Source organism: Motacilla alba, chromosome 8 (assembly GCF_015832195.1).
Source record: "Motacilla alba alba isolate MOTALB_02 chromosome 8, Motacilla_alba_V1.0_pri, whole genome shotgun sequence".
In the NCBI taxonomy this organism is placed as follows: Eukaryota; Metazoa; Chordata; class Aves; order Passeriformes; family Motacillidae; genus Motacilla; species Motacilla alba.
In genome coordinates this window covers 26,836,692-26,863,533 of record NC_052023.1, presented here as the reverse complement: position 1 = coordinate 26,863,533, position 26,842 = coordinate 26,836,692, and the positions used below count along the sequence as shown (strand labels likewise).

The following is a 26,842-nucleotide window of genomic DNA, read 5'->3' as shown; positions in this document are numbered from 1 at the left end:
CTTCAAAAACTGCCTGAAATTCTGCTGGAAAACAGAGTGATGAACATGATCAGAGAAGGAGAAATGGAAGAGCAGTCTTTGACATGAAGCTGTTGTGGCTCCTTTTTACTATCCATGGTGTTGTTGGGTGCCTTTGGTTTGACCAGTCTGTGAGAAGTGGCTTGTTAGAGGTAAGAGAGCCACAGATGTCACTTTGCTCCTGGCTTCTCCACTCAAATAGAAAGTTGGATGAACTTCAGTTATTTCTATGAATCTTATATGGAATTCACTCCCACCAATTCCACATAAATATTTTGGGGGGTAAGAAGTTGCAGCTTGAAATTTAGCAAATGTGCAATAGGTGGTTATTTTGTGATTGAAGTGAACTCTGTTTATCCTGCAGTCAGCTGTAATCCTGCTGCCTGTCACTCATCCCTCCCTCTCTGCCACAGCCCTGCTGGGATGACCTGTTTCTAGGGAAACCCCGGGAACCTAGAGTGTATTTCCTCCTGGGTTAAAATTTGATTTAGCAGAGATGGAAGTCTCCCTTCACTTTCCTGGTGTCGAGCAGAGCACAGCCTGACATCCTGGCCCAGTGGGATTTGGAAGGCTTAAGATTCCCAAGACCTGTTGAGGCGTCTCCCTGGGCTGCAGTGGCCCTTCCAGGGGAGAAATCTGTTCAGATTTTGCATGGCATGGGATTGCTCTCCGTGACTTTGCCAGTCCCAGCTGGAGCAGGAGCATCCTCTCCCTTCTTTGGCCTGGGGAGATACCAGGGAGTTTGCGAGGCTGCTGGCTAGCTTGGAGAGGGATCCAGGAAGGCCAGGCCAGGAGCTTATGGCTGTGGGAAGAGGTAGCACTTCATTCCTATACTTGGCACTGCTGAGGCACCTCAAATCCTGTGTTCAGTTTTGGGTCCCTTGCTACAAGAAAGATTTTGAGGTGCTGGAACGTGTTCAGAGGAGGGCAACAGAGCTGGACAAGGGCTTGGAGCACAATCCTTGTGGCTGAGGGAGCTGGGTGTGGTTATCCAAGGCTCAGTTGCTTTCTACAACTGCCTGGGAGGAATCACAGAGGTAGTCATAGAGGTAAACAACTGGGCAGGGCACGACCCTGGGCTTCAGCACTGGGCATCCCATCCTCTGCCTTAGTCTTCCCACTCCTCTGAACCTCCGGAACTGAAGCTCCTGGCAGACGTGTGCCATCAGTCACGGGTGGGGAATGATCTGGGTTAGCATGACACTGATGTAAATTTAAAGCCTTCTTTTGCTCTCTCTACTAGCAGCCTTGTATTTTCAGGAAGAAAGAGAATGGGAAACAACTTTTTTAATGAAGTCGAGCATTTAAATTCTCTTTATACTTAGTCCTATCTGGAGCTCTTACCCAAATGAAGCAGAAAGCATTTACAGCTGTATTTTCCATCACACCAACCAAGGAATATATTCATTTGCAGTAACATGGCACTCAATGAAGTGGAAAATAAGCTCCCAAAATTGAGCTATGGAACGGTTTCAATGAGAAGGAAAAGCCCGCTTGGACTGCACTGACCAGTCACTTTGGTTATGATAAAAATTAATTTGATTGAACACCTGAGCCGTGGCAGAGGTGAGGTGGGCCCTGAGATCGCTCTGCTCGGGACTGGGTTCAGGGCTGGCTCCTCTGCCATAGCTCCCACCTCTCCTGCTCATGGCTTTGCTTGCCAGGAGACCTGGTGCCTCCAAGGGACGGCACACGGGCAGGCAGCAGCCGATGTCCCTCGTGTCCTCCTCCACATGGCTGCAGGAGGGGACGATGCCAGTGCCATGGCAGGGCTGGCCCCGGGCTGGTGGCAGCACAGTGCCCACCACGCACAGACAGGGCACGTGGCAGCTCCAGAGAGCAGAGATGGGAACGGTTCCTCGTTGCCGGCGCCGCAGCCCGCGGAGGACGTGAGCGGAGCGCTAAGCAGGTACCGGCCCAACGCCAGCGGAGGCTCTGCTAATTGCTTGTGATGTCTAGTCCAACTGCATCGGCACGAGCAACAATTGCTACTGGAAATGCAATTAATAATTAAGCACTCAGCGCTGGCAGGTGTCAGCAGGAATCCGCCGGGCCTGGCGTCCCCCGCCTCAACGCCTCCCTCTGCCCGCCAGGCGGGAGCAGGCAGCGCCAGGCGGGATGCAGCCCTCGGCTGCTGGATCGATGCTGGGGAGGAGGCAGCGCTGTGCCTTGAGGAAATAACTCGCTGGTGGAATCTCCCCAGCATGGACGAGGGCTGCCTGCTGTCGGGCAGCAGGATGAGGACCCGAGGCTGCCTGCCCGGCTGGTGAGACCTGTGTGGAGTCCCGTTATCATCGCAGGGATGCTTCCCAGCGCAATCCATCTTCACCTAAGACATTCTGTGGGCGTTTTCTGGTTTTGCTGTACAGACAGGGTGATTTTGGGTGGAGATGACTGGCAGCACTTCTCCGCAGTGCTGGAGGCTGGGAGCATAATGCCACAGCTGGCACAGCGTGGCTGGGCTGCAGCAGCTGGATGATGGTGCCCTGTCCCAGCCACAGAGGCAGCCGGGGAGGATGGCAAGGAGCAGAGACATCTTAGTCCTGGCTGGGAAAAGCAGCATCCCAATGGATTAAAATGTCTTCCTGAGATGCTGCTCTGGCTCAGTGCAGCCTCAGGACCCCCTGTGTCCCCACTCAGAGGCTCTGCCAGCATCACTTTCACTTGCAGTGTTGGCTGCTGCTTGTGATGACTTACAGCCTTCTTCAAGCTGGCTTTTATTTTTAATTACATTTTGCCTCTGAAGATGGGCTGCTTTGCTGGTTCATTATTTTTCTCTGGGTTTTTTTTTCCTTTTTTTTTTTTTTGCTTTTTCTTTTTTTCTCATTTTCCTTTTAAAGCCCAACAGACTTTTGGCTCCCTGAGAAATAGCTTCACCCTTTAGGAAAGTGAAGAGCCTTTTCCCTGAGTAACAAAATGTTGATTTGCTACCACAGGGCTGAGTGATGGTGATTCCCTTATTAAACTGCACTTAGAGGCAGCAACTGTCAGGCAGGGATGGAGAGCTTCTCCGATAAGTTGGAGCTATTCATTATTAAATTATCTTCATTCACTTGAACATCTCATTTTCATTGAATTAGATGAAAAGTGCTCAAAGGCAGCTGCTGCAGCAGCTTGGAGGCTGCCAGGAGCAGCATGCCAATGTCACTGCTGGCCTTTCCTCCCGCACCAGCCACATCTGACCCTTTCCCACAGATGGATGGGCCTCGTGGCTGGTGTAAATCTCCTGGAGCTGCACCTGCTGATGGCCTGACCTTGGAGACCTGGATTCACTGGCTCTGAGAGCTGGAGCTAGTGGGGAGCTTATTCCCCTCCACCAGGGAATAAGGTAGTGTGGCCCCAGCTGTCTGCCATCTTGGCAGTGGGTGTCCCCAGCAACTGGGGGCCAGTGTGACCTCTCAGGAGGGCCTGTCCCAGTGTTTTGAAGGGTGTGTGTGGGTGCAGATGGATTTGGTTGAGTTACACAGGGCTTTGGCCCTGCTCCTGCTGCCCCCTCCCCTCCCGGGACACCCCCCTCAGGGCAGCCATCCACCGTGTCCAGCCGGCTCCAGCCCTGGGTGGCAGATGAGCTGTTTTGTGTCCCGTGGTTGTTTTTGTGGGAGGATGTTTTGTGTCCTGTGGTTGTTTTTGTGGGAGGATGCCATCTGGCTGCCTGATCTCTCCGCTTTCACCTTGGCACGAGCCCCTGGCACCCAGCCCCACGGCTCGGCACCGAACCAGGGGCTGCTCTCTGGGCCTGCCAGCCCACTGCTCTTCAAGGCACTTTGTGCAGTCTAAGCTGCTTTAAGGCTGGCCCCAAGGAATGGGGGGTTTTGTCTCAAGGCAAAAGACCTCGGACACAGCACGCCGTGCCCAGGCGTTATTGATCTCTGTCCCAGCCGGATGTGAAGTTGCATCTTTCCCTAGGAGAACTCAGAATTAGGCTATCTGGCTGCTGCTCAACCCCAAATACCTTGGGAGCAGGCAGCACCCCTCTCTCCTGTGATGGCCTACAACCTCACTGGGCAGTGAAAACCCCTTTGCCACACTGCCCTGGGTGCCGTGAAGTCCTTCTCACCTCCTGCCCACCGCTACCATCTTCCTCCTGGCAAGGAGCCGCTGGCCCTTGGAGCAGCTCCTCAGCAACTGTTGCTTTTCCTTGCCAGAGAATCTCGCCCGAAGAAGCTGCTTTGATCAATGCACTTGGATTCCAGCCTTCAGCCTTGATCAAGGCAGGAGGAGGGACGAGAGAGAGCGCGAGCACTCGCGGGCTCTTTGGGGACGGCCTGGGAAGCGAGGCTGCTTCTCCAAGAAAAGCCTGCTTCAAAGTAAGAGGCGGTGCTGCCAGAATAAGAGTGAACCAGGCGGGCAGAGGAGGAGGAGGAGGAAGGCTGCTGGGTGCCAGAACTCCAGCTGGGATGGGGCAGGTGTGAGTGCAGCAAGGAATGGTGATGGTGGCGTTGCTGTGAGGCTGGAGCAGATTCTGGGAGAGGGCAGGAAACCAGGTGCAGTGAAGAGGGGGGAATCTATGCTTCCCCCTGTGCTTAATTCTGTACCAGACCTGTTTTTCTGTGCTCATTAGCTTTTTCAGCTCTCCAAACTTCCCCAGCCCTGGGGACCTGGCACTGAGAAGGTTTTTAAAGCTGAAAAGGGGCTGCATTTTCTTCTTTGGATCAGTAGTTTCTTCCCAGTCTTTAACTGGTGGGGATGGTGCTGCAGGTCAGGTGTTGTGGACCTAAGGATGGCTCTGGGACAGGAGCAAGGGGGACAGAGCATCCCTTCCTTGCCAGCTTGGTCTGGCTGTTTCAGCTGCAAGGGCTTTGTGTTGTATGAAGGGATGCAGATAGCACTGCTCAAGGTTTGAGCAGATCAGAGCTTCTGGTTAGTGGTAATTAATGGCCAGGAGGAGACCTCCTGGGGCTTTCTGGCTTTGTTTCCCCCATCAGTACCAGGGAATTCTGTCTCAGCAGCTCTTGAAGGCGTGGGCCATTCCTTTGTGGGTTGCATTACCTGGGAGAGGAGCAAGAACTGAGCAGAGATGCAAAACCTGGAGGTCCCCATGAGCAGGGAAAGTCTCTGGGCAGAAACCACCCTCTAACACCAACCTGCTCCAGCAATCCTCCTCCTCCTCCTCCTCCTCCTCTCTCCTGCTCCCTCTCTGCCACTGCTGCCTTCCTCAGGTGCTCACACATGCACCTCTTGCTTTCCCTTTCAGCTACAGATGGCAGGCAGGAAAACCAGCCAGCCAGATGTGTTTTTCATAGCTCCCAAGCCAGGCATAACTAAACATTTACATTTATTACCAATTAGAGGGGAAACAGACTGTAGTTTTATGTACTGTATGTGTCTGGATATATTTCAGTTTGTGACCTCACTACCCCCCACCCCCAGCAACTAAATCTCTCTTGGTTAGGGGCAAAACCCTGGGAGGCATTGGGATCCCATCCCAGCATCCCATCACCTCCTGATTAGATGATGTGGGTTCCACCCCTTTGTAAGAAAGCCTGCACAGGGTTTGCTCCTGGGTGAGGTTGCACATCCCTAGGGATGCCCTGGAGGGATTTCCATGGAGGAGTCCCCACGTATGGATGTGACCACAGAGCAGCTGTCAATGGGTGGCTCAGGAGTGCCAACATCACAGCAGCTCTTTAATGATGTGTGAGCCAACAGCAAAACACAAATAAATCCATAAGCAGACACTGAGCCTTGCTGAGAGCTGGGGGAGGAAGCAGGGGATGAATGTGCACGGTGGAAGGGCTGTCCCAGCCTTTACCAGGAGGGTCACTAAGGGACTGTTGTCCTAACAGAGTCCACATCCTGGCTGGCAGGGGTCCAGCCCCACGGTGGTCACGGTGCCACTGCAATCTGCTCACCTCTGTGAGGCCAGCACTTGAGCCTGGGCTGTTTGAGGCATAAGGGCTCAGGACAGGGTCTGCCTGTGCCCATCAGGCCTTGGGCAGGCCATTCAGGTGGAAATGAGGACTTCCTGGTTCTGTGGGAGTACTGGGTTTGCTCTACTGGGTCAATCTCTCTGGATTCTGCCTCTGTGCAATGGTTAAGCTGCTAAGAAAAGCATCTCAATCTCCTTCTTCAGGCCACCATCCTCTTGGCAAGAGAGGAAGGAGAAATGTGGTGAGGCCAGGGGACGTTGGACAACGCTGTTCTTTAAACCAGGCTGTCCCACATCCAGCCTGGTTCTGGGATTGTGCCCCCCAACACCACCCCACAGCCACACTGTTGGGATGTGGGGTGCTGCAGGCCCTGACCCTGCTCAGCCTTCCCATGCCTCCCCTATGCTCCCTGCTCCCCGCAGGTCCCACAGCCATCTATTCATGCAGCAACGTCCCAGTTTCTTCCTTGCTCCCAATTTTTGTCCCACAGGGTGCCTGGAACCCTCTGGCAATCATGCCCAAAGCTCACCTCTGGCTGTGCCCACCTCTGCTGTTGCTCAGGCAACACCCAACCTCTGGGTTGGAAGCAGGGCTGAGTTTCCCTCCTCTTTCCAGGGTGCTGCTGCTGGGGAAGCAGCCCAGACACAAAAAGCCACGGGCAATGCTGTGCAGTGGTTGTGTGCGTCCCTCTGGGCGTGCTGGGGGGAATAATTCCATCACAGGGAGCTTCAGAAATGCAATATTTTATTAGAAGCCCATTAAGCTGTTCAAACAGGTGATTAGGAGAGGGGGGATGATGCAAATTGAAGCAAAGTGAGGGTGGACTTCCACCTGAGCAAGGAAGTGGATTTCCACCTGAGCAGGGAGAGCTGTGGCTGGAGGGCTGAGGTCAGCTCTGCAAGGCCAAGATAAGGAATGAATAAAGCTGAGAGGCTTGAAGGGGCTGGGGGTGGAATGAAGGGCTGCAGTATTTTGGCAGAGAGTGGAAGGGACCAGCGCTGGGGTGGAAATGGTAGAAATGACCCACCCCAGCCTCAGCCCGTGGAGGACTGTGTGGACACGTCTAGCCCAGGGAAGGCAGCATCCTGCCTTCATTTGGATGGGAAGCACCAGGTACAGGATGAATCAAGGGTGTTACAAATCTTGGCCACCAACCTTTGGGTCCCTCTAAGAAGAAACCAACACAGGGACGAGGCACCCTTTGTCCAGCAAGGGCAGGAGAGGAGCAGGAGGGAGGTGCAGGATCTACTGCTCCATACATGAATTTTCCCCATTATCCTGCTGATCAGCACAAGCAGGAGACAGTTTAACTGGAGAGTTGGATTTAAGATTAAATAAATCATACTTTATTTTTTCCTCCTCTTCTGTAACTGTGTTGGAGTGTGACGGGGTAGGAGCTCTTGGCAGCTGGGATATTAAATGTTTTTCCACATGGTCTCTTGATTATTAATGGATTTTAGCACTTGACAAAGTAGAAATTAGGAGATAAAAGCTATTAGAAACTAATTTGGGTAATCACTGATTCTGTTCCCCCAGGAGCCTTTCTGAGAGTGTTGCTCCCAACACCACTGCCAAGTCTCAGGAGAGAAGGAATCTCTTTTCAGCAGTTTCGTGGGCTTTGGAAGAGCCCCCTGATCTATGGCCAATGAGGAGATGTCCTGAATGGAGCAAGCCTGATCCAAACAACACTCTCCTCCCAGCAGCCTCCTGGGATTTATAGGATTTCACATCCCTGGACACTATTTGGGGTGGTTTATGTGCCACATTTTTTTACCGTTATGTTGGTCAAACAGCCATAGAAAGTAGCTTGGGAAAACAAGGTGGGAGATAAATCCTTGTGGCGTGGGCTCTCCCAGCGATAAAATGGGCTACAGGTGGAGAAATAGGCCCTTGAGACCCTTTATTTCCTTCAATTCCCATCTTCCTGAGTGGATCAATACCACCAGGGGCAAGGAAAGGGTGAGGAGCCATTGCAGGGAATCACTTTAAGGGAAAAAGCTGGAAGGTGGTAACTGATGTAGCAACCACTGCTGATTTTTGAGGCAGATGGGCTGTGAGGGTTTGTGTATCCCATGAGGGTTTGTGTACAGAGAAGAGGATGCCTGTAGGCTGGGAGAGCACTTTTAAAAATAATTTGACTGATTTTTCTCCTTCTTTCTTCCCATCCAGTCAGTCTCCACTCCTGGCATATGCAGTAGGAGCAAAATGTCTCCCTTGCAGATTTTTGGGGGATTTTATTCCACCCTACAGGAAAACTCCTCCGAATTTCATCCCATCGCCCCACCCAATTCTGCCCACCTCAACCCTTGGTCCAGGAGCACAGCGCAGAGGTCCTGTGGAAGCAGGACCTGGGGTCTCCTGGGGACAGCTCTGAGGGTCCCAGGGGAGCTCTGTGGCAGGCAGGGGTCAGGGTCCAGTGGATGAGGTAAATCCCCCAGCCAGGCTCCTGGCTGTGGGTCAGCTGTGTCCCTGGCTCCAGCACGGATGATTTACATGGGCTGTGGGGACACCCCAGGGCAGGGCACCCGTATTTAATGGGTGAGGATATTGCTGCTGGCAGCTGCAGCTCCCAGCCAAGAGCTCAGGGAGGAGAAAGCAATTTGCCATCGTCATCCCTGGTCCTCTGCCAATTTTTCCACTTGCAGAATGGGGTGCAGCGAAGAGACTTTATTTGATGGTGCCTGAAGAGGTCTCCAGGTTCTCCTGAAGAGCTGGGAGTGACTGAGGGCTCTCAAGGAGGCCAAGGGCTGGTGCAGGCACTGGGGTTGGGTGGCTGAGGTTATGCTTTTTGATCTTTGCTTAAGGAGGAGTTGGTGGGGAGGGAAGAAGGGAGCTGAGGAACTGGGACTGGAGCTTCCTGAGGTCCCCCCCCAGCTGGAGTCATCCCAGGTTCTCATTGAGCTCCTAGTGGGGACACAGAAGAGTGGATGGGACATCTCCTGCATGCCTGGGCTTGCAGAAACCTCCCTGTTGCCTGCTCTGTGCTGATTCTCCTGCCTCCTTCAGAGACTGAGGCTGGAGGCTGAGGAGGAGGAAGAGGGAGGAAGAAGCTGAGGTCACCACCATTTCAGGAGGTTGTTAATTTTCCCCTCATTCTCCTTTAGAAGTGGCCATTCACCACAGACCCTGTAAATCCTCTCTGGGGAGAAAACACCAGGGAGCATGGCATGGGGGGATGAGAACCCTTGGTGGCTTTGAAAGAGATGGCAGAGAGGAAAAACAGCCCCCCCAATGGCAAAGGGGAGAAAGAGACTTAGAGAAAGAAGCTGAAAATGTGCTGAAGCAGCTGATGACAGCCCAAACTGCAGGAGAAGGCTCCTGCCTGCCAATTAACGAGCCTCTGGTGCTAATTTGCCACCTTGACTGCACTTCTGAGCTTGTCAGAAGGGGGAGGAAAAACAAAAAGATGAGGCTAAAAAAGAGCTGGCGAGGTTTTGGTTTGCCTCTTGGCTATGCAGATGTCGCTGGGCTTCAGAGAGCAGGGGAAACAGAGGGACTGGTGGCAAACCCCACCAATCCACAAGCCTGGCGTGTGAAGAGACTGATGACAAGTTTCCATGGGCTTGTGTTGGCAGAGCAGCCCTAGGCCATGGTGCTGCCCAACTTAGGAGTGCCAATTTCCCGGGGATCACATCCCACCATCTGCTGGGTCAGTGGGGAGAGTGAGAGGTGTGCCCATGTGTGCCCAGGAGCATCTCTGGTACCTCTGGTGAGTGATTTATGAGGAAGGAGCCAGGGCAGCCCTGTGCTGGGGCAGAGAGGGCCACGGGCAGCTTGGCATCTCGCGCCTCCCCCAGCAGCGCCGTCAAACACAGAGCAGACCTGCTGGCAGCTGCCTGGTGTGGCTAACAGAGCTGCAGGAGCCCTGGGCAAAATGCTCAGCGTGAAGCTTCCTGCCAAGCCAAACGTCTGATTCCCTCTTCTTGCCCACCCCGCAGCCCAAACCCAGAGACCACAGGGATGGATTAAAAGCAACATCTGCACCAGTGTGCTGCTTGCATGCAAAGCAGAAGAGCTCCTGCCAGGGAAGCGTGTTGCCTGGAACTCTCCCAGCCCTCCCTCCTCCCCTGGGATGTTTTCTTTCCTATGCATCCACATTCTTCTCCCAGGCTGACGCAGTGTTAGCTGGGAGCCACAAGGGGTAAACTGAGGCAGGCTGGAGCAAGCATGCAGACTGAGGCTCACAGCCTCTCTCCATGCTGGCTCTTCGTGGCAAAGCTGTCCTTGCTGCTTGGGCCCAGCCTGATGCAGAGATGCCCTTGGGCCACCGCCTCGTGGCACACAGGGCCGGAGGCCCAGACAGTGCTGCGGGATAAGGGTGAAGACAGGAGGGGGAAAGGGTGTAGGTTACCAAGGGGGAGCTGTGGGCTCTTTGCTCAGGTGCAGCCCATCACTGGCTGTCTCAGGGTGGCAGATGGAATTAGGACCAGCCCCAGCCAGGGGGCTGTGAGCTCTCTCTGCCCTGGGAGAGCTGTGCAGGTAACCCCATCCTGCTGCCTGGGCTGGGGGTGAAACATCCTGGCCCTTCCCTGGCCTCCTTTTCCCTGGCAGAGCTGCTGAACAAACGTGTCTGGAGGGAACCGGAGTGTCTGCAGTCAAGCAAGCGAAGAGCTCAGCTTGTTATTTAAAGGCCATTTTCTGGCTTCCATACTGCAGGGAATCTCGTAGAAACACAGAGCCTAGAAAGGGACAACCCCAAACACACCAGTTGTTAAAGCCTAATGGGTTTGGTGCTGAATTCCTGGTTCAGGCTGGCTGTCTCCATCCTGCTGGTGTTGTGCAGCAGCAGCTCTCCAGCCAGCCCTGCTGCCATCAGCACTGTTCTGTGCAGGGGAAAGCACTGCAAGGGAATCAAATGCTGACCTCCAGTAATTAACCTCGTCCTTTTAATCACCTCCACTGAGTGCCTTAATTGCTGGGCAGGGATGGGAGGACCTGGCTGCTTCCACCTGAGATTCCCACGCAGCCTGGCACTCCCCTCCCAGGGCATGCTGCTGCTGCTGCTGCTCTTCCTTTAACTCACACACATCCCCAAAAATGGGGGGAGCATGTCTCTCCCAAAATACAGCAATTTAGCAGCCAAATTTAAGGAACCAACTCTGTCTGTTTCTCTGAATTAAAGAGGGGGTGCGGCCCCTCTTTAATGGTGTTGGGGGTGGGTCACCAAGGCCTTGTCTGCCTGTCCCTGTGCTTCCCAATGGGAAGTGCTTTTTGGTGGGACAGGACTCTGGCAGCTGCCAGCCCTGGAATGCCATGCACAGCCTCATTCCTAATGGGAATTGGCAATTTGGGCCAAACTCAGTGCTTTTGGGCAACAGATTATGGATATTGCTGGGGGGCTGTGGGAAGAGGAGAGTGCAGCCCCAGGGGCAGCTGCTGAGGATGCAAAGAGCTGATGGCTCATCCTTCCAGCTGCCTGCCTCCCCTTACTCCCCGCTTTTTATTTTTTGCACCTAATTAAAAGTAAATGGCCTTCATCCACCTCCCTCCTCACACATGGGCATCACCTGGCTCCATCTGGAGCCTGCACAAAGCCAGAGAAGTCCAGGGTCCATCCCTTGATGGGTACCTTGAGGTGCTGCCAGTCATCTAACAGCTCTTGCTTTCATATTCAGGTGGGTTAAGGATGTGGGACTGGTTAAGGGCACCAAAAACCATGGTAGGAAATGCTCTGTCTGGATGGAGTTGAGGATGTTAGCCTGACACATGGCCCACATGATGATGGGGAGAACCCCAGAATGGTTTGGGTTAGAAGACACCTTAAATCTCATCTCGTTCTAACCTTCCATAGGCAGGGACACCTTCCAGTAAGACCCAAGCCTCATCCAACCTGGCCTTGGACACTTCCAGGGATGGGGCAGCCACAGCTGCTCTGGACAACCAAGAAGCGATGGAATAATTATAGCAGAAGCCAAAATAACTTCTCTAGCTGGGAATCCTCCTGGCAGCCCTGCCTGCTCAGGAGCACTGCTGGCCTTCATGCCTATGTCCTCCCCATCCCCAGGCTGGTGTCTGCCAGCTTTGCCTAGAGAGCCCAGAGGATGGCTTTGACTTTTCATTTCCTCTGGTGTGTTTAATTGCCTGATTTTTTTTTCCCTTTAGGACTGGGAGGAAGAGAGGAAAGGTGGGCAAAGGAAGACAGATGTGTGGAAAATAGAAGTCTAGGTGACAGATTGAGGGCTGCTATAACCACAATAGCCAGCCTGATGGATTGATAGATTAGACAGGGAATATAAATAGCAAGTATGGTTTATCTATCCCTGTTTTATTTTCCTCTTGTCTGTCTCTTTATCTCTCCTGGTGTTATTTTCCTCCCGCTTATCTCTTTATCTGCCCAGCCCGGGGATGGGGGAGAGGCGGGTGACAGAAGCAGGATGGATGAGTTCAGGTTTCCACTGCCTTTGCAGCATCCAAGCAGACAAGTTTTGCCAGCTGTGGAGTATTAGAAGGCGGCCTCGGATCTGCACACTGATTCACTTTTCCCACCCCTCTCCTTTGCCTGCACCATCCCCTCTGTCTGCACGCTCTCCCTCGGGGATCCCTGCGGTCAGGGGGCTGGCTCCTTCCTCTCTCTGCCTCATCCTTGGCCAAAGAATGAGGGCAGGCACTGGAGCAGTGAGCTCTGCTCGTCTGGGTACCTGGCATTCCCATCTGACAGCCGGGCAGCTCCACTGCTTGATATTCCAGTCAGGCACCCGGTACAGCAGCGGCAGCAGCGCCGGGAAGGAGGGAGGGAGGGAAGCCACACAGCACGGGAAAAGCTAGGGCTAGGGATGACAGTAACTGTTCTGTTCTTTTCTTTCTTTTTTTTTTTTTTTTTAATCTCAGTTGGTTTTGGTTGCTCTTTTGCTCAAAAAAGGCATTTTTTAAAAAATATATTAAACAGATACATTTTACTAAGATGTCTCTTGGCTGGAGCCACTGACAAGAAATGACACTCCCCAAATGAATAGGCTTAAAAAAACCTGTCCCGAACAAACCAAATAAATAAATACATAAATAAAACATTTTCTTTTTCTTTCTTTTGCATTAGGTTTTTCTTTTTGTCGGTGTTTTTGTTTTGTAGGGAACCGTGGCCCAGAGGTCTCTGCCGGTGTCTGTGATGGCAGCGTCCCCGGCGCAGGTGCCAGGTCCTTCCCAGGCAAGGGGTGAGACGGTGCCTCGGCACCGCAGCGGACACGAGGTGCTCGTGGAGAGGCCCCAGGGGAGACCTGCTGGCTCTCCAGGGCCTGGGCTGTGGACCCCCACCAGCCCTGTGGGCTGCAGGATGGATCACGGGGGATGCAAAGGCAAAGGTGCCAGTAGAAACCTCTTAAAAAGACTACAAAAGTTGGGGTGGCGAGGAGGCCGCCACTGGGAGATCCTTACGATGGGTCAAGCACCTGTTCTGGTGGGACCAGCAGCTGCCTCTGGCCAAGCCACACCCCCCTGGGCCACTGGCACACCTCCCCAGCCACCTCTGCGGTGGCCACAGTGGCATTGTCCCCGCACTCGGAGCCAGTCTGCACTGCACGAGCCATCCCTCCTCCTCAGTCCCACTGGCATCCTCCATCCGCTTGAGCCCTGTGTCTCTTTGGCCAGTTGCTGGGTGTACCATGGAAGCACGCAGTTGGCACTAAGGTAAGGCCTTGATTTAAATTTTTAGGGTGGTTCTCTCTGTCTCCTCCCCAGGAAGTCTTTCCTCCCAGCCCCCTGGCGCCGAGGTCTGAGCGCTCCCGCCCGTTAGCTGCACAGCTTGCCCGTCTCCTGCTCCAGGGCGTTGGGCAGCTTGGCGTTGAAGGCTCTCAAGGAGGACTGGATCCTCGCCACCTCGTTGTTGGCCAGCTTGAGCCGGTGCCGGAGCAAGCAAGTGAAGAGGTCGAGGCGGATTTTGCCAGGGGGTGAGAGCCTGTTCACCCGGTCCCTGATCTCCAGCAGCTGGAGCATGGCTGAGTCCTGGGAGCCCTGGGTGTAGGGGTAGTCCAGCTGGAGGATCAGGTCACGGATAGCGTCCGGCTCAAAGGGCAGGCTGTAGCCAAAGACTTGCAGGCTGTTGATTTTCATGTAGCCCAGGTTCTTGGAGGGATCTGACATCTCCAAGGGTTCATAGTAGATCGTCTCATTGGAGCTGTCATCCAGAGACTTGATGCGGCTCCGCAAGTAGACGTGGACCGTTTCAAAGAAGGTCTTCCACTTGTTGCCCAAGGTGATGGTCCAGTTTTGGCACTGGGCAGAGGCATCTACGGTAGTCCTTTCCCAGTCTGGGAAGCTGCCCTCATTGACAGGCATGAACCAGCTCTCTGAGTGGCTTCCCCCAAAGGGGTTAACATAGATGGCCATGACGGGCTCCAGGGTGCTGTTCTTGGTGAGGCAGATCTGCAGAGACAGGGCCAACATGACGTGAACCAGCCCGGGCTTGTACTTGTTGCTCTTCAGGGTCAAGAGCATGCGCTTCCTCCAGGAGGGGTCGAACCAGCTGCCCAGGCGCATGTCGTTGCTGATGAAGATGGAGTGCACCTCGATGCGGCTGTCCCGTTTCTGCAGGAGGTACTTGAGCTCCAAGTCCTGCAGGTCGGTCTCCAGCCCCAGGTAGTGCTCCAGCGAGTCGGCCACCTCGGGGCGGCAGAAGCCCTGGGTGAGCACGTAGCCGTGGTGGCAGGTCCCGCAGCGGGTGCTGTTGTCCTGGTCACAGCTGGCGCAGGCTGGCCCCTCGCCCAAGGCACACGGTATGGACCCCTGGCAGGAGGGCTGCTCGGAGGGACAGGTACAGCTGTGGCTTTCTTCCAGGAAGGTCCCAGGCACGGCGGTCTCGCTGCAGTACAGGAGCGACTGTGCGCGGCTCCACCAGTAAGGGAGGGACCTGGCGCAGAGGAAACACACAAGAAAGGCTTAGATGGCATCCTTTGGGATGCGACTGACTTTCCCTAAGGATGGGAGAGCTGCCCACCTCGTGTTTTTTTTCTGCTCTGCTGGTGGCCCCCCCATGAACCCATTTTTCACCTTCGCATTTGGACCTGATCTCTCAGGGCCACATTCCAAGCTGGTACAACCACTCCTGCTGCCTGCTCCCCTCCTCCTAGGTGGGAGCTTCTCCAGTTGCAGCCAGCCACAGGGAGGTAGCCCCTGGCTGTGAGCCACCCTTGGGGCACGGGGCAGTGTCCCCAGCAAGGGCTGCCACGACACCCTACCTCTCCTTGGGCAGCTTGAAGCGAGGCTGGTGGTGGCAGCGTTTGCTGAGGTTGAAGAGCCGCCGGATGAGCCGGTAGGTTTTCCTGGAGAGCAGCTTCAGGCTGGTGCCCAGCTGTTGGTAGCGATGCTGGACATCCAGATCCATGGTCCAGAAGTGGGAGATGGCTGTCCTGTTCAGGAAACGGTCTGTGGGGAGTCTTTTCACCAGGGCCTGAAACTCCTCTGTGGGGACAAGGAGGTGGCGTCAGCGGACTCTGGAGAGCAGGCAGTGAGGGTGGAGCTGAAAGCAATCTCCCTCCACCCGAGCTTGTCATGGTGAGGAGACCACCCTGGAGACCCAGCAGCCAGCCTGGGCTGCTCGCAAGGGGAAGGAGATGCTTGGTGGGGTCTCCCCAGCCTCACCTGACTCCTCGAACTGGCTGTGGTGGCTCTCCCAGGCTCGCCCAAGCTGGGCCAGGCTGCTCTCCAGCGCCTGGATGTCGGCCTCGGGGCAGTTGCAGCGGGGGAAGGCGGGCTGGCACTGGCAGCGGCAGTCGCTCCGGCGGCACACCAGCTCCCCGGCAGAGCCGCAGGCGATGTAGCTGAGGGCGGCGGCCACGAACCTCTCCCGCAGGTAGGAGGGGAGCACCGTCTGCAGCCCTGGAAAGGGAAGCAGCCCCGAGAGCACCAGGGCACGCACGGAGCCCCTCAAACATCATCCGGGCGAGGAGGGCGGGAGCCTCCTCCCTCCCCGGGCTCCCACCCTCGCATGATTATCATATCAATTTGCCGTGGAGCCGCTTGTCTGGGCTCTGCATCGATCTTGGCTCCTCTTGGCAGACAAGCAACAACCTCATCCTGCCCAGCTTTCATTATTTTCCTCCCCTCTCCTCCCCAGCCCTGAAATTAGAAGCAGCATCTCGTGCCAGCATCCTCCCCTGCAACCCCCCGTGCACCCACAAGCATCCCGTGGTGGCACTTGTCCGCCCCCGCATCCCCAGGAGCCCAGCCCTACCTTGGAGCTGCACTTTGTTCTCCGGGCTCTGCACCAGGACAGAGCTCACCGAGTCCAGGTTGTCATAGTTGCTGCAGCCGAGTGGCCCTGTCCGTGTTTCTGTCACCTAAGGTGGGGACACGGAGGCGGTCGGGGATACAGGAAGGGACACAGCGTGCCCTACCCCGGTGAGAGTGCTGCAGAAAATCCCTGACCCGCTGGCCAAGCCCCGCTCTGCCACCACTCCTCATAACAGGCCGATGGTCGGAGAGGAGAACTAATTATCTGCTAATTAGCTTGTTGACAGGCGGCAGCCCGCTGAAAAATGTTCCTTTATTAGCGTGCCCAATTTCCCATAAATAATGGCAACGTGTTAACTTTCCCGCCTCTCTCCTCTCTGGGTGATGCTGTTTTGGGTCGGGCCAGCTGCGAAGGGCCCCTGGGGCGTCCCGGGGCCGCTGTGTCCCCTCCCTCGCCTACCTTGATGGCCGCCGTGGCGATCTGGATGTGGTGCAGCCGGCGCAGGGTGCTCTCCCGGTCGATGAAGTAGGAGGCTGCCAGCTGGTGCAGGGTCTCCAGCGAGACCCCCGAGCTGTTCCCAGCCCCCGCCGCGGGCTCTGCCCTCCGGCTCAGCTTGCGCTTGTCCACAAAAATGGTCAGGGACTCCTCTCCTGGGGGGACATGCGATACTTGTGGAAGGCTGCTGGGCTCCCCCCATTGCCTTTCTTGGCCGTGCTCCTCCTGCAGCGCTTCTTTTCCCCACTCTCCCTCCTTGTGCGAGGGGGCCGAGCAGGACCGAGCGCCCCGGCACTCACCTCCCAGCGTGGCAGCCAGCAGGAAGTGTGTCCCGTACTTCTTGATGAGGCTGTCGGTGATCTGCTGCGGGCTGGGCCGGCGCCCCAGCAGCCGGATGTTGCGGATGAACTCAGGGGCCAGGGGAAGTGGAAGGCTGAAGAAATCTTTCCTCTCCAAGGCCAAATTATTCACCTTCCAACGGGCAAACTCTCTGGGGGAGGAGAGCAGCAGTGGGGAGAGGGTGTGAAGTGGGTCTGGCCATGGCACATGCACTCTCTCCTTCCTTATGTCCCCGATTTCCAGCTCAGGACAGGTGGAAAACCGGTTAGAACCATGCCGACCTCCTCATTAGAAATGAAGGACCTGCTGCCAGCTATGGATCCAGCCAGGACAAAAGCACCGTCCCTCCCTAAGCCCTTGAGGGTGATAAAGAGCTACAAGCAGCGGAGATGCCTGCTATTGATTAACCCAGCACCTGCGGAAGGCATTAATCACAGCCCAGGGCAGGGCTAGACCCTTCTCCAGCCCTTTGGGCTGGTTGCAGCTCATCCCCCCTCCAGTCCTATGCCTGTGATCCAAGTGAAAATCCAGCATCTGAGGGTACCATGGTTTTAAATATCAGCAGCATTTTGTGGGAAGCTGGAGGTGTTGGCATGTGGTGGGTCCCCTCAGAGCCCCGGATGATGTGAATGTGCCACCCAGCCTGTCACTGCCTCCAAAACCCCACGGCCTCATAAACATCCAGCAGCAAATTTCAGCCTGATCTTTGGCATTTGGCTCTAATTAAATCCAGGCGGTGCCTTTCAGGCAGTTTTACCAGGGCTGGCTGGGAAAACAGGGAGAGCGAGGGAGAAGGAGGGAGCAGTGGATGGGTGCAAAGCAGCAGCTGCTGGGCTTGGCACATGACAGGCTGCCTCCTACCATGATTTTTGGGCCCAGAAGATGGGATGCAGGGGCCAGTAGCAGAGCTGAGGATGAGGCAGGGGGGATGCCGCCTCTCCCCTTGCACACACACTCCCTCGGGGCTGGGGTGCCAATTTCCCCCCTTCCATCCCAGAGGCAAACAAGCCCCAAGGCTGACAGCAGGATCTCTGCCTCTGGGGAGGTGTGAGCCAGCTGCTGTCCCTCTGGCTGCTCCTTCCTGTCCCACCACCGTCACCAGCAGCATCCCCGGAGGACGCAGGTCCCTCGGCATGGCATCTCAGCACACAGGAAAGAGGAGAGGAGCTCCCTGGGGGCGCAGGGCTGCATAACAAGGCTGCAATCCCAGCGCCCACGTCAGCATTCCCAAGAGGCCGCGGTCAGGCTTTGCTTCGCTGCTGGAAGCCCCCAGGGCTCAGCACCGGTGGGGAGGGGAAGGGAAAGGGCTCATTAGCCAGAGGTGACAGCCCCAATTAAGTCCAGGAGGCGGTGGAGTGGAGTGGATATCCCACAGAGGCTGCCACGGGATGGCCCTTTGCTGGGGTGAGTGGACCCCACTGCTGCCAAACCTGCTTCTCTGCTGGCAAGAAACCCCCTCCAGCCTCGGCCCCCATGCATATAGCATCCCATAGTAGTCCGTGGGCTGATGGCACTGGGGACATGCCAGGGGGTGGCTTTACTCGAGCCCCAGCAGCATCCCAGCCCCCGAGGACTGCCAGTTTAGGCAGGTTAAGTAATTCGGCACAGAGACATCTTTCAGAATGCACAGAAAACCGACAAAAGATCATCTTTGTCCAAAGGGCCTGGAAGGTGGACACCACGTGGTCATTGCCCCTTCTGCTGTCCCCAGTTTCCATCTCGGGGCAGGAGATCGGGAGGTGGAGGATGTCCAAAGGGACTGGAGTACACGGGACCCATCCAGCCCAGTGGGCTCTGTGCCTCCTGCCATAAGAGCTGTTTCCATCTCAACCTGTGCACCAAATCCCTCCCATCTTAGGGCAAATCCTGCCTGGAGCCCAGCCTGGCCACACCACGAGCATCCTGGGCGGGGGGCTGCTATTACATTCCCTGGAAAAGCAGCATCTCACGTCCACCCAATGGTCAGCCTCCTCCCACACACTGGGGTCTGCTCATGTGGATTAGAGAGGGTCTGCCTCCACTTTGCCACACCCCACAGCCCCTCTCAGCCTCTCACCTGTAGATCCTGTACCTGGTGGTGAAACCCTGCCGGTAGCGCTCCATGAAGTCCACGTACTCCTGAGCTCGGTAGAAGGGTCCCCGGTCGCTGAGGAGCCAGTCGAGAGGCGCCCGGGCGGAGGCAGAGGAGGATGAGGAGGAAGAGGAGGGGGTGGCGGGGGCTGCATGGCCCTGGGGCAGGGTGCTGCCCGCCCCGCCGGCCACTCCCCAGCGGCAGCAGGCGCTCAGGGCCAGCAGGGCCAGCGGCCACGGGAGCATCGGCGGGGGCCCGTCAGCACGGGGGAGGTCCTGCCGCCCCATCCTGCTGCTGCCCGGCCGGCTTCTTCATTCTCTCACCCCGCGGCAACCCTCCGGGACAGCCCCGTCCTGCAAGGCCAAGCGGGGAAGCCCGTGAGGAGGGCGGCACGGATGGAAAGCAGGAGCAGGCTTTGGAACGCTCGCAGGGATGCTGACGGAGGGAAAGCTGCGCTCCAGGGAGAGCCGCGCGTCACGCGTGGACTGGTCGTGCCACAGGAAATAAGAGTTTATAGGGCTGGGGGTGCTGGGTGCTGCTGAAGTTAAATGAAATCCTGGCTGACGGCTGTTTGAGGAATTTCTGGGTTTTTCTTGATGTTTCTCTCTGCTGTACATCAGCCTGTCCAGCCGAGCTTGCTGTGGGCTGCCCTGCACCTGCATTGTGGGGACAAATGTCACGAGCGCGTGCAGCTCACTTCAGGTGGGGCTAAAACTGATAATCACGGGGAACTGGGAAAATGAGCTTCTCCAGGTATGGACTGGATGATGTGTGGGTGATGTTAGACTTGTTTTTGTGTCCTGTGCGTGGATGGGTGGATGGATGTCCACTCTGAAGCTGGCTATGGAAGTAGTGTTTTGAGTGCAAAGTAAAGATGGAGCTTTTCTGGCAGCAGCAACCACAGGGCCAGAGCCTGAATTTGCCAGTGAAAGTGGGAGATGGGGATCTGCAAGGTCTGGCCAAGGCCAGGTGTGCTGTGAGGCAACAACAGCTGTTTGCCTCAATACAGGGACCCCATTGCTGCAGCACTGCCAGGGAAGATGGTTTTTGTTCCAGGCCCAAATGCCCATCCCTGCTGAGCTCACACCAACCCTGCATTCTCCCAAACAGGGCTTTGCTGGATGAATCATCATGCTTTAACATGTAATAATATGTTTTTTTCAATTTTTTTCTCCCTCTCATCTATTTTTAAACCCTTAAGGGTGCCCTTTGATTACACTTTCACAGCGTCTCGCTCAGCCCTCGAGGCTGGGGCCCTGTGAATTTTAAACAAAAGCTGAGACTTTCACATCACCAAGCTGGGGTGCCAGGGCAGTGGGGTGGGCAGGAGCAGCAGGCAGGGCTTCTGTTCCCCCACACTCTTTTTTCACGTGTCACCCTGGTTTTTTCCCAGCCTGGCAGGCAGCCAGATGATAGCCCAGTCACTGCCTCCTGCCCCTGGCACGTGGAGTCCCCCACGGCCACGATGGGACCAAATCCTGACCCAAACCTGTCCCACGCTGGGGTGGGGGGCAGGCAATGCCAGGCTGGTTTCCTCACTCTGTGCCTCAGGTGTCGGAGGGGGCATCTGTCACCCCAACGACGTGGCAGGACCCGATGCCACAGGCTCACAGAGCTGCTGGTGCGCTGCCACGTGTGGGTGTTGGCTGAGCAGCTGAGCATTTGGCTGCCCCCTAATCCCCCCTGCCTGCAACCAAAGCTGGGCCGAGGGGAAGCAGGCAGATGGGATGCAGAGTCTGCCTGAAGCAGACCTGCGCCTTGCTCCCCTCCCCAGGAGTATCTGCTGGTACAATTAAAAATTGATGCGGCCTGGGGACCAAAGGGATCCTCAAAGCCCAAGATTAGCCCCCCCAGGTCCATGCTGCCTGCAGCCATGGGTCCTGCTGCTGTGCTGACCCAGGACCAGCTGCTGTGTCCAGGAGAGAATGGTGGGAGCCAGGGTCTGGCAGTACACCTCATGGATGGTTTAGATACTGACCCTAAACCCTGAGCGATTTGATCCCTTTCCCACACAGCAAGGAGGAAAGCAACACTCTGGATCTCAGCTGAGTAGCCAAGAGAGGAGGATAAAGCCTCCTTGAACAGCATCTTTCTAAACCCTGCCCATGGAAACACACTGCCTGTAGCATTAAATATGGCTGTGACAGCAAAACACCTTGTTTAAATATCTGGTGCGCTGGGACTCTGCCTGTTGCCTCACAAATAGGCTTGGCACACCCTGTCTCCTCGTCTCCCATCATCATCCACGGGTTTTAAGCGGCTCCTGACCCACCTCCAGCTGAGGTGGGGCTGGGCAGGGGCTGCTCCCTGGCTGTGTCCCTCTCCCCCCTCCCTCCACACGGGTCTGTAACAGCCTGGGTCTTACAGGGGATGGTAAAGGGGGTCTAAGGGGTTAAAGGAGATGCTTTTCCACAAGTGCCTTGGGACACTGGCCTCATCCAGCACAGACTGGTTTTGCACCAGTCACTTCACCACCCTCCCTGAGGCTTTCCTGGTTTAAATCAGAAGCACACAGGAGAATTCTTCCTTTGATTCAAAGTGCAGAAGGGTTTTTTTTTTGGGGGTGGACACACCAGGCAGAGCACTGCCTTTTCCATCAATCCACCCTAGATGTTAAATGCTTTCCAGCAGCCCCTTGCCATTACCACCCTGGGGGGCATCTCCATGTGCCTTCACCAAGAGGGGCTTCCATGCTGTCCTTCCCCTCCAAATCCCCTTTCCCACCACAGCACCACAGCTAAGGCAGCAAACACCTGGCTCACCATCATGGGCATGGATATTATGGCTAGACCCACGTTGGACCACCTTTTCCCTTAGGCTGTGGTCCCTAGACCAGCTAGACACCATCTCAGCCTGCTCTGACACCTTCCCTGGGGAGCTCGTTCCGAGATTCCAGGCTGAGCATGGCATGTTTCCCTGTGGCTACTTCCTGCTTTACTAGAGAGCAATAAAAATAGGATTTGATATTTCCAGCGCTTAGCCGGGGCAAACTGGTACAAAACCGGCGAAGAATCCCTCCTGGTATGAAGCAAAGTTTCCAGCCTCGCCAAGTGAGCTTTTATTCACACATCCCTCTTATTTACACCGCGTGTGGCGGCACCTCCGAGGGAGGCTCCTGCTCGGGGACGGGTGATGACGCACGCCAGCATCCCTGCCAACAGGAACTGGAGTCCCAAGTCAGGCAGGAACGGGCAAGGAAGGCCTGCGTGGGGGCTGCACTGAGTTGTGCAGCAGCTTATCCTCACGGAGCAGCTTTCCTGCACCACTGTCAGCTGGGATCATTTATTTCCTCCTATCGATCAGGAGTTATGGAAAATAAATATGTGCAGATGTTGCCACAGCTCTGTATAGTCCTCAATCCCTACAGCTGGGGGGAACTGGCTCTGGTTTGAGGGGAAGGGGGGCTGCACTGCTGCTCTGTGGGGTTGGGGCAATGCTTTTTGGGGTGCACCTCCACGTGCTCATGCCAGGATCCCCCTGGGATGCTGGGGAGAGTAAAGCTCTTTAGAAACAAGTAACCCCCTTGACCTTACTACTAGAGCTGGAAATAACTTTCTAATCACTTTTCCTTGATCCAAAAAAATGAAGATTTGATGAGAAGCATCTGACAACTCTTTTTTTTGTTCTTCCTTTTGATTTAGGGTTTTGCATCACAGAAGTTGGAAAACTTCCAGCTTGTTAATTTTTTTTTTTCCTCCTCTTCCCCCTTCTATAAAAACCCCGAAGCAAGGGAAGAAGAGTACCAAAGTAAATATTCTTGGCAAATTTTCCTAGGACCACAACCTCTTCCAGGGCCAAGTCCTCCTGAGCTTCTTGCAGCTCACGGTGTCCCCACTGCCTGCAGCAGAATACCCTGGTGCTCCTCCAGTGAGGCTGATGCATGTCACGTGTCATGAGCTGCATCTTAAAAAGAGCTTGTGGTGATTTCTAGAGTCACTCCCCACCCTGGGGATGGCAGCGGGGTCACTTCTGCAGTGGTGTCCTCATCCAAAATGGCTTGGGAGGCTGAAGGAAGGATGGGGGTGCTCAGGTGAGCTGCAAAAGCCTCCCTCTACTGCCCTTGGAGCCGGCAGCAGCAACACCCTGAGCACAACACGGGAGTTGTGCCGAGGTCCCGCTGGCCTCCATGCCGACGGCATCTCCAGAGTCACGCGCTCCACCACTAATCAGGCTGAGCTCGATAATTAAGACGTTAGCTAATTGTTAGGGACATTAACATTGATTTGTGCCCTTTCATTCTGCAGGAGTGGATCTGACAGGAGTGGATCTGGAGATACAGAAACTGGGAAGCATGCACTGGGGAGAGGGGTATCTGCCAGGTGCCATTGGGAAGCACAGGAAGATTCCAGATGGGCCCTGGAACTTCCTATACATGCTGAGCTGAAGCCCAGAGCCAAAGCAAACCCCACTGTGCATGGCAGGGACTCGACACCATCGGTGGCAGAGCAGTGGGACGTGCCCAGTGACAGGGGCTGGTCCCTGGGGCACAGTGGGAGCAAAGGTGCATCCGTGCAGGAGCGATGGGGAGGGGTCTCGAGCTCCCTGGGGACGCCTTTTAGAGGGAGCAAACATCAAACCCTGTGACTGAGTCACCTTCTCATTAAACATGGAAAAGCTTTATCAAATTAAGGCCACTTAAAAGAGCCTGGGCAAAGGCTAAGTGCAGTTTAGCGTCTGAAGTGGATTGACTCAGCTGAGCCGTGTCTATCCGTGAATCCACCCAGGCGCCCAGGCCACCTCTTGCTCTTGCACACCTCGGGACAGACAATCCCAAAGGGCACAATTTTAGCAGGATGCTCCCATTGCTCCGGAGCCACCAGTCCCACCTGGGGCTTCGTGGAACCCATCTCCCTACAGCCAGCCCTGCCCAAGCCGTCTCCTCTGCCCCTGGCCCGGCTCGGCTGTGGCTTGCGAGGAGCTGCAGCGCCGGGCTCGCATCCGCCCGCTCCCGAGGAAGCGCCAGGGCCCCATTGATCCGCCGGGCTAATTAAGAGAGCGAAGCGGGCACGGCCGGAGCGCCAGCAGCGCGGTAATGGCTGGCAAAGCGGGCACGGCGGGGCGCTGGCAGCCACCTGGCAGCCGGCCTCGGCGACACGGCTGCGGGCGGCGAGCGTGGGGACAGCCACCTCGGAGCCGCGGCGCTGAAGATCGCAGCCGCGGCTGAGAGCCGTTCCGGCCGGGCTCCCGCTAGCCGCCCTCCGCAGCCCAGGGACTGCGAGCCACTGCCCTCCTCCTCTCAGCTCATGAGACCGGTTAGGAAACCTGCAGGACTCGGTGACTTGGGTTCCTTTTATTAGCTTTTCTTCCAATCCTCAAGAGCGAGACACTTGAAGATGAGAGTAAAGGAAAATAGCAGAAAATCCCAGGACTCGGGGAGCCGAGGATTTGCATAAGACATCAAATGAGTTGAAGCCTGGCCGCTGTCAGGGGAGATGGCAGCTGCGTGCAGAGTCGCGCCAGTGCCATGTGTTCTGCCCTCTGGCTTTGCACACCCGAGACTTTCACACCTACAGGCAAAAAGCCTCTTAAATAAAGCAAATAAATGTGCAAAATAGAATCCCCCCCCCAGCACAGTGACGGCAGCAGCAGCTTTGGCTTCCCCACCTTGCGCTGAGCTCTCAGACCAAAGAATCTCTGCAGACGGATCTTTGGGACCAGGGAAGAGCAGCCCTGCACACGAGGGGATGGGGGAAAAGAGCGACCCTGCGCACAAGGAGCCAGGGAAAGAGAGCAGCCCTGCAGCCTCCTCCCCAGGGAGGATGGCTCCTTCCTCCTAACAGATCCTGCAAGCCCAGGACCATCCTCATGCAGGAGCTGGGGGCAGCGCGAGGTGAGGAACACTGCTTCCCTTCCCTGCCTTGCCCTCACACGAGTGACAAGTGCCACGGACGGGCAGCGATGCACAAGCGCAGCTCAATGTTAGCAGCGCATGATAAATAAGGCGGTGGGTGGCTGATGTTGGGCAGAGAGGGAGTGCTCCTCTGGGGTGTCAGAGTGGGGCCACTCCCCTTTCCAGCACCCCGCTGCTCCCCAGGTCTCCAAACTGTCACTGAACGGCCACCAAAGGCAGCTCCGCTTCGCAAAAAGTGCAGGGGCCTCCGGGGCTGGCAGGGACCCTCCTGGCTGCTGACAGAGAGGGGACACTGACATCTGCCGGCAGGTCCCACCCGGCCCCGCAGCCCCGGGCTCAGAGTGCCCGGCCCCGGGACACGGCGGGGGCACTCCGGGACCCGCCGCTGCCGCTCCAGGGCAGCCACACGCGGGTCCCCTGGGGAGCGACAGGGCATCGCTGCGCCCCGAGCTGATGCTCTCCAGCGCCCTAAAGACACAGAGTTTTGTTTCTTACTGGAAAGATGAGTGTTAAGGGAAGAAGGGAAGGGAGCCTGGCCGCGGGGAGCCCCCGGCCCCCGGAGCTGTGCCGGGTAGAGCAAACATCTCCCGACGCGTCACGCACCCGCTGCTCGACCCGATGCTCCGGGTGGCGGAGCGGGGCCCTGCGGTGCGGGGAAGGGGCGATCCCCGCACAGGCTGGTGATGATCGGGGCCCATCGGAGAAATGCGCGCTTGAACACTTGCGGGGGCATGTCCCCCGGTCCCTGCGGGCGCGGGGTGTCTCGCACGGGCATTTCGCAGCGAGCAGCGCACTCAGCACACAGCAGCAGGTCCCGGCATGCCGGGCATCCCGTTTATCCCGGTAGCCCGCCGGCACCGGGCCGGTCGCAGCCTCCGTCACCGGCGGGGCCCCGCGCTGGGGCGGCTCCGGCCCGGGCAGGACTCGGCGCCTTCCCCTACACCCGAGCGAGCCGGGGAGGCTGCGAAGCGAGCCCGGAGCGGGGACGCAACTTGACCAAGGTCACCGAGCGAGCCGGCGCCGGTACCCGGGATCTCCGCCCCTGCGGGGCCGCCGCTCGCCCCGCAGCGCTCCCTCCCCACCCCGAGCGGCGGGACCCCCGCGCCGCCTCACACCCCGGCCCCCAACTGCTCCCCGCGCCCCCGCAGACTCACCCCAGGCTCCGAACCGGCGCCGGCGGGGCACCGGCCAACTCTCCTTGGCGTCCCGCTCCGATCGGCTCCGGCTCAGCGGCCCCGGGCGCTGCCCCGCCGCCGCCTCCGGGCCGCGCCATGTGCGGGCGGCCGGGCGGGCCCCGGCGGCGCCGCCACCATCCCGCGCTGCCCTCACCGCGGCCGCCGGCTCCGCCGCGCTCCGCGGGGCCGCCGCGCCGCGCCCCTGATATATGCAGCGGCCGCAGCCAATCGGAGGCGCCGCCGGCGGCCCCGCGCGTCCCCATTGGCCGAGCCGGGCCGGGCGGGGCGGGGCGTGGTGCGGGGGTCCCGCTCCCGCCTCCCGGCCCGGGGTGAGCGAGCCCGGGATGTGCGGGATCGGGAACGGGGCGGCTGGGAGAGAGCCCGGGATGTGCGGGATCGGGAACGGGGCGGTGGGAGAGAGCCCGGGATGTGCGGGATCGGGAACGGGGCGGTGGGAGAGAGCCCGGGATGTGCGGGATCGGGAACGGGGCGGCTGGGAGACAGCCCGGGATGTGCGGGATCGGGAACGGGGCGGCTGGGAGAGAGCCCGGGATGTGCGGGACCGGGAACGGGGCGGCTGGGAGAGAGCCCAGAGAGCATCCCGGGATGTGCGGGACCGGGGACGGGGCGGCTGGGAGACAGCCCGGGATGTGCGGGATCGGGAACAGGGCGGCTGCGAGAGAGCCCGGGATGTGCGGGATCGGGAACGGGGCGGCTGCGAGAGAGCCCGGGATGTGCGGGATCGGGAACGGGGCGGCTGGGAGACAGCCCGGGATGTGCGGGACCGGGAACGGGGCGGCTGGGAGAGAGCCCGGAGAGCATCCCGGGATGTGCGGGACTGGGGAATGGTGGGGTTGGAAG

General features: G+C 57.2%; 1 protein-coding gene and 1 long non-coding RNA gene across 3 annotated transcripts in view; one reads left to right on the top strand and one right to left on the bottom strand.

Moving 5' to 3' along the window:
- Positions 1 to 12,602, top strand: part of LOC119704038 — a 116,308-nt gene extending 103,706 nt beyond the window's left edge. The window contains exon 13 of the long non-coding RNA XR_005257818.1: positions 7,425 to 12,602. This is a non-coding gene — a long non-coding RNA (uncharacterized LOC119704038). The remainder of the gene's footprint in view (positions 1 to 7,424) is intronic.
- An 82-nt stretch (positions 12,603 to 12,684) lies between these two features.
- On the bottom strand, positions 12,685 to 26,149 carry BRINP2 (BMP/retinoic acid inducible neural specific 2). 2 transcript variants are annotated; one of them, XM_038144654.1, is made up of 8 exons: positions 25,961 to 26,149; positions 18,941 to 19,308; positions 16,845 to 17,035; positions 16,510 to 16,700; positions 16,051 to 16,156; positions 15,459 to 15,695; positions 15,056 to 15,278; positions 12,685 to 14,727 (listed from the first exon to the last, which is right to left on the bottom strand). In XM_038144654.1, the coding sequence occupies exons 2-8, from the start codon at positions 19,240 to 19,242 to the stop codon at positions 13,611 to 13,613; spliced, it is 2,367 nt and encodes a 788-aa protein (XP_038000582.1). In that variant the 5' UTR covers positions 19,243 to 19,308; positions 25,961 to 26,149; the 3' UTR covers positions 12,685 to 13,610. The 2 variants fall into 2 exon arrangements, with proteins under 2 accessions (XP_038000582.1, XP_038000583.1); XM_038144655.1 differs by having other exon boundaries at positions 18,956 to 19,308.
- Between the last annotated feature and the right edge of the window lie 693 nt (positions 26,150 to 26,842).

What these genes read in the sequence shown, in the direction of transcription:
- BRINP2 (XM_038144654.1), bottom strand. Translation starts at nt 19,242, where the DNA reads ATGGGGCGGCAGGACCTCCCCCGTGCTGACGGGCCCCCGCCGATGCTC. An exon ending in TCGCCACGGCGGCCATCAAG is followed by an intron (nt 16,157 to 16,509) that starts GTAGGCGAGGGA and finishes TCCCCACCTTAG; the next exon opens with GTGACAGAAACACGGACAGG. An exon ending in GAACAAAGTGCAGCTCCAAG is followed by an intron (nt 15,696 to 16,050) that starts GTAGGGCTGGGC and finishes TTCCCTTTCCAG; the next exon opens with GGCTGCAGACGGTGCTCCCC.